Raw genomic sequence first — 11357 nt, 5'->3', positions numbered from 1 at the left:
ATCCCGATCAACAAGAGGGTTGCGAATAGTTCACAACCTGGACTTCATCCAAAAGCTAGTGAAGGTCGTCATAGGATGCTTAGTGATTTGTGTTTTTTTTTATTTCTTTTATTTTCGTTTACTCTTTTAAAATGAATATTGTCGTATCTCTATTAGCCATTCTAAATTATTGTATAATAAATGTAAACCTTAATTCTATTATTTTACTTATGCATTTAATTTATAATTTTATTTTTATTTAAGTTTCGGGTCTTTTCAAAGTGTTTGTTGACCACTAATAATTTTATAACAAATTTTAAATACAATAAGCCAATGTATAACGAAATGCACCTTTAAAATTATTTTTTTAAAAAATATTTTTAATATATTTTAGTTCACTCATATTATAAACTTAAGCATATAATATTTAAAACTAACGAATTTTAATATAAATTTGTAATTATTGAGTAATATTTAAAAATTAAAATTTTTATAAATAAAAAAATTATATATATAATATTAACTGTGTGACATCCCGTAGTCTCACTAAAAAATTACAGTCGTTAACTACTGACTAAAATTGTTAGTAATTAATTAGTAGTTGACAACTGTGGTTTCTTAAATTTGACTGCAGATTATCACAAACTGTAAATATTAATATGCTAATTATTTGATTAAAATTTTATAAAATTATTTTTTAAGATATTAATATCTAAAAACTAAAAAAATTAGTGTTTTATAATTAAATATAACGTTAGGCTTATTGTAACACTAAAGACACGTCCAAACAAAATTATTGGTGCCATAATTTCTAAATTTTAATAAAAATATTTTAAATTTAATTGTTTGACTGTTTGAACTAATAACTTATTTAATGTGAAAGATAGTAATAAATTAATAAATATCGGAAAATATTACGTTAAAATACGAACATAATATAAAAAATATATATCATGAATTAAAAATAAAATAAATGATAAATTTATATTCCGTAATTTAATTAATAAAAGTATAGACTAAATTGGTTGAATTGAGAAACTGATCAAGTCACAAAATTTTTTTATTTTTAAAATTGCATAAAGTTTTAGAATTAAAATATTATTATATCAGAATATAAATTATACCAAAATGCAGATAAGTGTTATACACCATATTTTAAAGTCGAAAACATGTTATTATATATCGCTATGTTTTACTTGCATTGAAGGTAATACAATAATGGAAGTAAAACAAAATAGGTTAAAAGTAAGTAATGGAAGATCAGCAAGTAGTAGTAAGATTTTTGTGGATAAAATGAAAAGGTGAAAAAGGAAACAAAAAAATCTACAAAATTTTGGGACCTCTAAGATAATTAAAAAAAGAATCTGCAATAAAATCCAACCCAGAGAAGCAGATGTGCTGTGTCCATAGATAGACATTTCATGCCCCACACCCAAGATTGATCAAGACAAAATATATCATGCAATTTAAATATTATATATACATATATATATATATGCGCTATAACATTATGTAATATTTATATTTATGAAAAAGTTAAATATAATATTTTCACAATTATGATGCCAAAAAAAAAAATATATTGCAATTAGATATATTTTTGCTTTAGATTTTTCTGTGCATTCACACGGAACCAATTGGCAAACATGATCCTTCAAATTGATCTCAATACACACACATACATATATATATATATATATATGTATGTACAAATTTGTCTAGGAAGCTGGCCCAATATGGAACCCACTATTGGGCTAACCGTTGAGTCCATGCATGTCTTATATGTTGCTTTCTTAATAATTGTCCTGGTGCTTTCTTAGCCTTTTTCTTTAATCATATTTAAAAGAAATTTTAATATTTTGTAGAAACACTTATTTAGAGTTTTACAATATATCTAGAAGAAATCCAGAAATAACATGAAATTCAATTATCAATTGATATTTAAATTAAAATAACAAAAAATTATATATATATATATAGAATTTAATATGAACTGAATTTTCATCATTTTAATTTAAATAATTTATAAATTTACGGGTTTAATTTTATTCTATTGGAATTTTTATCCATCAATTTTAACTATTAAGTGTAATTGAAGAAGCTTATATTTTAAATTTTCATGATATTTAGAATATGTTGTTTTGATTTCACGAAAAAAATTATATAGTATTATTGTTATAATTTTAAGGGAGTATTTTAATAATTTATAATTGAATTAAATAAGGATACGTAAATAAATTCCATCAAAATTTTGAATTTGTTCATACATAATCTTAATCATTATTTACATATTTGATGAATAATAATCACTTATATCTTCATTACATGATAATGCATCTGTGTTTTTATTTGTAATAAAAGAATAATAAAAATACATAATTTCAATTAGGTTATTAATTAATTTTGAATTGAAATATTATTTCCATCCAAATTTTATCATACTTGTGTTATTAAATATATTACTTTTAATTTCATATAAATCCAGTTTTATTTTTATAAAAATATTTTTACTTTCTTTTAACAATTTTTAATAATTTTGGATTAAAAAAACAGATAAGTTAGCAAATGTTTATTTGTTCAAAATTATATATATATTTTTTTAAAGTTGCATTACGCAATTGAGGAAATTATTTTCTTAAAAGCTCAAATATGAAATATGCCCCTTTCCTTCCAACATAGGCTCCTCTTTTCCCTCCATATCAAAACCCTAAAACCCTGCGTCACCGGCACCTCATCGTCCAATCCCTTCCCGACGCACCTGCAAACCTCCTCAGTTTCCCACTCGCCGCCAGATTTCGTGCTCTCTTCGCCGCCTCTGTCGGCCTATTTCAACTTCTTTTAGAAGCATCAGGCGCCAACTTTGGTGGTTGTGCTGAACTGATTTCACAATCTCCTTCTCTCCAGCCGGCGGCTTCTTTGCTCTTGACAAGTTTCCCCGTTGCCTTGGGCATTATATTGGCTGGTTTCGTTTCCAGCTTTTTATTAAGGCACGTGAACCATCACCTCAAATAGCAACCTCGCCTACGTCGTTCTCCTTCGGCGGTGGTGTTCGTCGATAATGGAATAAAGTTCAGGTTTCCAGAAGCTCACGGGTAGCCTCTCTGTCCTCCCTTGAGTTTATGATTTCCGGAAGTTCAGTGTTTTATTTGGTGTTAAGTAGTAATTTGAATGATTAAGTCTATATGGTGTTATGTTCTAGATACTCTTGTTCTATATGTGACTATAAATGTACAGGTGATTATATACATCATTATTGTATATAGAATTGGAATTTAAGTTTAGGGGTGATTATGGTTTAATTATATATATCAAATGTGTTTATGTTGGATAATGTTAAACAAAATAAGGTGAGAAAAGAACGTTGTAGTCGAGGTTGGTTGTGTCGTTTACTTATTTTTTTTGATTGTAAATGGGATTTTGTGCGGGCGAGTTGCGTTGCTTTTCTTCTTTTGGTGTTTGTCGTGTCATTTGTGGAGCTCAATCAAGCTTGGTCGTGTCATTTTTGAGCCTATTCTATTACAACCGTTGAGTACATTGAGGCTCAGCTTTTTGCTGAGCTTTTTGGAATTGAGACAGAACTTTGTGTTTCTTCAATGAGCTAGCTTGAGCTGAATTCGAGCCCGAAGACCAAGCTTAAATACTAATATATTTTGGCTTGCCTAGACTTGTTTTGTTGCTGTCCTGAGAGAAAATTTGAGTTTAGATTACTTCTTTGTATGTGTATTATTTTTTTCATCAATTATATGAATATATTTGTTTACTTATTGTGATGACGTTTGACTATTGCATGTAAATAACCCTTATGTCAAAATTTTTTAGAATTTATGGGCTACTGAGTCTAATTCTGGAGACTAATATCTCCAATATTTACATGAACGTCCCACTCTAGGCCATGGATCAGAGTTTCACCTGGAACATGTCTAAGCCTCTGGTTGGTTGTGGCTTTGAGTTGTTTTTTCCCAAAGCATAATCTTGCATTTGGAGAATTAGCTTTTGACAATGTGTTTCTTAATTTCTTATGCTTTTTACACCACCAGTTAAGTCTAAACATGCTTCATCATATTATTTGTCCACTGCCTTTTGGGTGAGAAATTTGCTGTGACCTTGAGGTTATAATTATACCATCGTTGCTTGGGGCAAAGGATTTATCGCACTGATATGTAGGGGTCATTCATGGTGGTAAGAACCAGGCCTGAGTTCAATCTAGAGTTTAGCCTAGCATCTAAGACTTAATGTGGATTTGAGTACGGGCTTCCTTCCACGATTCACATGAATACTCTACTTTTTTTGGGTAGAAGAATACTCTATTTTAAGAATTGGGAATTTAGACAAGGTTATTATTCACAACATGGGCATGCTGCAATAACCTCTAAGAACTTGTATTGCGGTTATGATTATGTTTTTTGATAAGCATATGGTAACAAATCGGTCAGTTTACCTTACATGTTTGGCATAATTTCAGTTGCCTCGCTGACTCTAGAAATAGGGATTTCCTTCCGCTCTTTAATCTTTATACTATTTTGATTTGTTTCTGTTTTTCATTTTATGCTTTTTTTGAGGCCAAAGAAATGAGATTTATGATTCTAAGGTCGCTAAAGTTATGTTAATTGCTTTGTTACTTGTGGTTAAGTTATTAAGGCATTGAAGTTAGCAGGAATCTTTGAAGCTTTGGGCGAGACGTTATTATCCAGACTTCTTATATGGCTCGCTTCAAAAATGTGAGTGAATGCTGCATCTGCCTCCATCCCTTGTTTCTTTTCCTTTGTTCATAAACTTCCACACTCTGTTTGGTTGGTGAGATGATGAAGGAAATAAAATAAAAGCAAAGCAAACGTAGTGTATTATGCTTTCTTGTTGTTCAGACAAAAGAGAAACTGTAACATTGGAAATGCTGCCGTTCTAGTGTTGGATAAATATTTTTTGCTAACAAGTGGTTTTTCTATGTAGTGAATTTCCTTGTTTCTTCCATTTTATTTAGCATCAAAGCTAGGTATATGTTTCTGATAGGGTTTTGATAGTCACGTCCTATTATTTTAATTAATGCAGAAGAAGAAGTTATTTGTGAAGCCAGTTGTAAAGAAAAACCAGCCCAATGTGAACCATATAACCGGTGATAAGATCCCAAAGAGTTTTGTGTTTTCCAGGGGGAAGTTACCTGGTCCTGTCAGACAACTGCAAATGGACTTGAGAAAATTGATGCTTCCTTATACTGCTCTCAATCTCAAGGTAAATCTTCTCCTTTTTCTCTTATCTTCTTTCTTCCTGAATTAAGTAAAATCTAAAATTTTAGAAGAACAACTATAGTTATATTTTGCTCTTTGGTTGTTTCTTTTCTTAATCGCAATTTTCTTAGAAAAATAATTCGTCTGATGATAATGTGTAGAATGTCAAAGTTATTAGCCACACACAAATTCTTAGTTCTTAGATATAAAAAGATATTCGTTGTACATATTCTGCATAAAACAAATGAACTTAATATTTTCAAGTTTTCAGGAACATGCAATATGTTTTTCTTTCATCTACTTCTTGTTGTCGTGTAATGGCTTATAACATAAATCAACGGTACTTGAAGGAAATGCAATAATAGTTCAGGGAGGCATGGCTTATTTGCTTAACCAAGGGTTTGGATCTATACAAATGAATCATTTAGAGTAAATATGTTCTTAAACATCCCTAAAGTGCATTTCGGTAATATTATGATGCATTAGCGAGAATAAACGATGTATTAAGTAGGTGGACAAGTGTACTGGGGAGAATAGGTCAGTATGTGTTATGTGTAATGATGTGTTAAGACATGTCTATTGGGGATAATAAGTGTAGTAAAGACAAGGAGGTGGTTGATTCTGGAAATAACTTCCAGATAACTACTTTTTCGCTTGTATAAATACATGTTGTCTTTTTTGATAAATTTTTAGTCAAGAAGAAATTTATGAGAAAGTGTTGAGTACTTTCTCAGTCAAGAGATCGTTGTTTTCTCTCTTAATGAGCCTATAATATTAACAAAAAAAATCAGAAATCATTAGGTTCTTTCTTAACGAGCTCACACGATAACAAAATTCCATAACGAGATGCGTAAACTGGAACCATAACAATAGTGGGCTTTGAAGGATGACTTAAACAAATATATTTGGATTAAAAGTAAATTTAAGCTGAAGTATTTCTCTTGTAAGGATCTAAAGTTAAAGTGGCTTCCAATGGTGTCAACTTAAAGCACAAACCAATGTGAGATCCAGTGTCTCTATCCTTGCTAGTGTGGTGAAAAGTTTGGAGTCTCTTCAATGTCAATATTATTTTGAGAATCAGAGGATATATTACTTTGAGTCTGGAACAAGGTTAAGCTTTCGCCTTGCATGGACGACCTTTGTATTAGATCTTTTATTCATTTTGGCAACGTACTTCTTGAGAAATGGCGGTAGAGGTCTATAGCCTCAGCATGGATGACCTTGGGTATTAGATCTTTTTTTTTTTTTTCACTTCAGCAAAGCACTTGATGAAATGGCAGTGGAGATTATATCCTTAGGTGGTGATCTCTAGAGAAGGGTCTGAAAGCTAAATCTAGAGCTTTCTTGAGGAGCTAGAAGATCTGGCCTTCGGGTGGTCCTCATGGGATAGTTGGTGGAAGGTTATCAATAAGGAGTGGAGCATGTTTTCGAGTTTTATTATATTGAAGGTCAGCTTTGGTGAGGGGTTGAGTTTCTAGAAGGATGAGTCGTTTGAAAGGGGTGCCTTGTAGTCTCACTTCCCTGTCGTGCTTATCTTGGAAGAGGAAAGAAGGCCCTTTGTTGGTAAGTACTTTTCAGGCAGGTGGCGTGAAATGTTGATCTTGTGTTAGATCTGAATGATTGGGAAGAAAAATATGTGAACTCCTCTACAATCCTTGTTAAGTGGGGGGATGGTTTGGGGTGTGATGAGCCAGTATGGAGGTCGGGTAATAACTTCAATCTGAGATGCTTCTACTTACAGCTTCCCAACCTCATCTTGCCCAGTGTGTTTTTCTGTGGAATCAAATCTGGAAAATGAATGGATTGCCTAGAATTGCATTATTTGCTCTGGAGGCTGTGAGTGGCAGATCATCACTGCAGACAACCTTTGGAAAATCGCGAAGATTATAGTGAATCAACTCTATTGTGTAAGGGGACAGTTTAACTCTAGATCATTTACTTTTGTGGTGCTGCTTCTGTTACTGCATCTAGCGGATGGCTCTTCACTTGCAAAATTTGCATCTGAAAGTTGATGGGTCTTGTCAGATCACTGACTCATGAGTTGGCGAAGGATTGGCCTTGGTCGTATAGCACGACATTATAGGAGGAAATTTGTATATAAGAATTAGTTGAAGAAGGAGATGAGAAGATGATGAGAATTCGAGAGAAGAGAGGGAGTAGGGTAGAATGCAGAGAACGAGAAGGATCAAATCTTAGATATTTTTTGGATAGATCTTCCAATAATGTTGGAGAGTACATATGCACACACACATACATTGGAGGAGGTCTACACCGGAGGAGGTTATCTGGGTGACAACAAGAGAATAAAATTAATCTCTTTTATCTCTTCGGCGACATTGTTGGTTATTTGGAAGGAAAAAGGGGATTTTGCCTTTTGAGGATGTTTTTTTTTTTTGATAGAGCTAGAGCCTCTTCGCTCCTGACTCTTTTGTTCAAGAGTCATCCTCTTCACATTGACAAGAACTTTGAAGACCTTATTGATATTTTGACTGAGGTGAAAATTCTCTTCCATTGTAAATGAGCGGCATCCTTATGGTGCCTTCTTTAAATATATTCCCTTTTTTTTTTCCCTCTAAAATAGAAGTCGTTTAAGTACTCTGCACTCTTTAAGCTTCACTTTCTGTTGTTGGCTGTGACCAGTGTTTAACTTACTATGTGTTGTTTATTACTTTCAATTATCCAATTCATATCTTAATTTTTAACTTTATTGTTGCAGGAGAAGAGACGAAATAATCTCAAAGACTTTCTGAATGTTGCAGGACCCATGGGTGTTACACATTTCCTAATATTGTCAAAAGCAGAAACTGCACCATATCTAAGAGTTGCAAGGACTCCACAGGGACCGACACTTACATTTAAAATTCAAGAATATTCTTTGGCAGCTGATATTGCTCAGTCTCAGTTGCGTCCTCGATGTCCTCAAGATCTTTTCAAGACCCCCCCTTTGGTAATTTCTTCTTCTTCTTCTCTCTCTCTCTGAGGGACATGGGTGTTCACACATGCACAAACAGATGGACGCACTTGACTCACGTCTCTCCACTGTCCTGCTACAGTTTAGTGTTCTTACGCACGTAATGGTAAAGAACTTGATGTAGAATAACGGATATTTGTAACCACCTCCCTATTTTGTAGACGCTGTTCTTTTCACTTTCCTATTCGTCAAATATAGAGGGAGGGATTATAGCATATTGTTGGCATAAATGTGTACATATAAGTGACATTTCATTTTCATTTTTTTCATTGTAATAATGATCTTTGAATGTATATTTTTGGCAGATTGTTCTTTCTGGTTTTGGCACTGGAGAACAACATCTGAAGCTTGCCACTATTATGTTTCAGAACATATTCCCTGCGATTGATATCAACACTGTGAGTACCTAAGCTAATCTTATCCAGAGGCCAGAATTGGATGAACCTTCACTCTATTAATGTTACTGAATTTTTTCAGGTCAATCTTTCTTCTTGCCAGAGAATTGTGTTACTTAATTACAATAAGGACACAAAGCTTATTGATTTTCGGCATTATTCCATTCGTCTACAACCTGTGTGTGTCTCCCGTAGAATCAGAAAATTTGTTCAGAATCATCAAGTCCCTGACCTTCGAAACTTGCAAGATGTGAGTGATTTTGTAACAAAGTAAGTGTCCTCGCTTGTATGCTTGTCTGTTTCTATCTTATCTTGTATTTTCTTATTTGATAGATTGTAAATGTGATGCCTGGCATAACTGTTCTTAGTTTTAATAGACAACTAGTGGCTATGTTAATGGACCGGGTTATGTTTGTTCTCTCATTTTTCTTTATTTTCTGTTTGATCCTTAAAGGGCTGGTTATGGGTCAGAGAGTGAAGCAGATGATGAAGCTGCAACTGTGACTCTGACTAGTGATATTGGTAGAGTTAACCGGGCATCTGCAAAAAGTGCTGTACGGCTTCAAGAGATTGGCCCAAGAATGACCCTTCAACTTACTAAGGTTGAGGAAGGATTATGTTCTGGTGGAGTCATATTCAACGAATATGGTATGCCATCTTTTTTGACATTGTACTTGCAGTTTCTTGTAGAAAGGCGGCAATTAAAAACAATGTATCTGACCTTAAAAATAAAACAAAAGACACAGAATAATGTAGTTGAAAGAAAAGTTTGTCATTTGTCTTCCTGTGCTTTTCTTTTGTGGCGCCACTTAAGTTGCTCTACCACAACCCTGTTCGAAGTCCTTACTGGCTTATACTATCCGGGTTTTGTTTGTTAATCAACTACCACTTTAATGTTCCAGTTATCTGTGATACCTTGCCAAGCCTTTTACCTTCACTAACTTCAACAATTTCTGGTCCATTTTGTATGTGCTTTTCTTAGTGTTTGTTTAGTGGATTATACTAATTAGACACAGAAGTCACTATAATATGTTTATTAGCTTAAACACTTGGTATTTGACAGAAATGTACTGTAACAGTAAAAAAAGTTAGGTACAGGACCAGATACTATAAGATTGTCCAATATTATGTTTCTTTAAGCTCTGTATTGGCCAGAAACACGCTGTAGCAAGTAAAAAAAATGTTGTAACTATTATACTTTAAGACAAACTTTCTAATCCAGACATCAAGGATTATTATTAGTCCTGCACGCCACAAGAATATTTCTATTTGTATCATCTTCATCTTCAAGATATTTATGTTGTGCTCTATTGCAACACTACCGAATGCTATTATTTGTGTGTGCATGTGTTACTATGCAATTTTCTCTTTTCTAATTCCCATCTATTCTCACCACTCTTGTTGATTTTAGGAAATGTCAGTGAGAAGAAAAAGCATGAAGATGCTGATGAGAACATGGTGACAGATGAAGCAGATGAGGAAGAAGAAAATGAGGACAATGATGAAGATCAGGAAGAAGAGGACGGGGACAATGAAGCCGAAAGTGGTGATGAAGATTGATGTTTGACACAGGCCTGATCGTTCTCTGGAACCAGATGCTCAGAATGGAACGCTTGCCTGTTGGAACTCCCTCTGGACTATGATTTTATTCATGGAGGATCTGGGTATCAAAGGCAGTGGAAAAAGTACTCAGTATTGTACCCACTTGTCAGTTAAATTTTGACATGTGAATTTTCGAGCTTTTAATTAACCTAATTTTTGCAAGAGCTGTTTACTCTAAAAATCCCCTGTTGCAGCCACCTTTTCCTCTTTAACCTTCATTCTACCTGATCTTCGTCTCTTTTGTTTGGGATGACCATACGAGCAGTGGGTTATGTAAGATGTTAGACACTTCATGAAGATTTTAAAATTTTTAGGTATAATTATACATGACTTTACTATCACATTATTATGATAGAAATTAAAAATAAATTAAATGAAAGCTCATTATATCTAAGTCCAGCTTATTATTATTTTTCGCTGAAAATAATTATAATGATGGGTTTTTTCTGGGTGAATTTACAGTTCTATACAAAACTATAATAAGACTTTTATGTAAAATAATTATAAACTATTAGTAATTTAGTATTTTAACACAGTTCACTCTTTACAGGTTTCTATGTAGAGAGGTTGAGTTTTTTCTGGGTGAATTTGAAAAATGCAATTCACATTGTTGTAGGGTAGAGTGATTTTACTCAAAAATACAAGTTGTCAAACTAAGAAGTATATTTTTGTAGAGGTTAAACTAATCTTTGTGGTAATACACTATATTAATATTACTATTTTCTTTTAAGTTATAGTTACTGCCACATGATTTCCTCTTTTAAGTGTATATTTGGTATACCAAATAGGATAAGTTACCGAGTATATAAATTTTTTTTTATCATGTTAATTGTCCGAGAGTAAATTTTTTTATGAGTAGGTTAAGATATATATTGTCCTAAGTTAAGTGGTGTTTTTATATGTACTATTATTTAGATAATACTTTAAAGAAATTATCATTACAATTTTTATTATTACATACTATTATAATCATATCGCTATTTTTATTCTGTTAATATTATTGTTCCCAATTATTATTATGATTATTATTGTTACTACTATTACTATTATTATCACTATTACCACTATTGTTGTTATCGTATTTATCTTGATATTATTATTATTACTACTTTACCATCATTGTTGCCCCCACAACTAATATTTCACTATTATCGTCGTCATTATCCCCATTAGCATCAACATAGCCGT

The 11357-nt window shown here is 32.6% G+C and overlaps 1 protein-coding gene across 2 annotated transcripts; it reads left to right on the top strand.

The window, feature by feature from the left end:
* The first annotated feature begins 2679 nt into the window (after positions 1-2679).
* PPAN (PETER PAN-like protein) lies at positions 2680-10350 on the top strand. 2 transcript variants are annotated; one of them, XM_088216561.1, is made up of 8 exons: positions 2680-3071; positions 4634-4697; positions 5026-5205; positions 7918-8148; positions 8478-8570; positions 8650-8837; positions 9022-9215; positions 9979-10350. In XM_088216561.1, exons 2-8 carry the CDS (start codon positions 4680-4682, stop codon positions 10125-10127), a joined length of 1053 nt encoding a protein of 350 aa, XP_088072687.1. In that variant the 5' UTR covers positions 2680-3071; positions 4634-4679; the 3' UTR covers positions 10128-10350. The 2 variants fall into 2 exon arrangements, with proteins under 2 accessions (XP_088072687.1, XP_088072688.1); XM_088216562.1 differs by having other exon boundaries at positions 2931-3071; positions 4610-4697.
* The last annotated feature ends 1007 nt before the right edge of the window (positions 10351-11357 follow it).

This window comes from Carica papaya, chromosome 3, assembly GCF_054855325.1.
Source record: "Carica papaya isolate Zhongbai chromosome 3, ASM5485532v1, whole genome shotgun sequence".
NCBI classification, from domain to species: domain Eukaryota; kingdom Viridiplantae; phylum Streptophyta; class Magnoliopsida; order Brassicales; family Caricaceae; genus Carica; species Carica papaya.
The sequence above is the reverse complement of the archived record's forward strand: the minus strand, read 5'-3'. Positions and strand labels throughout refer to the sequence as shown.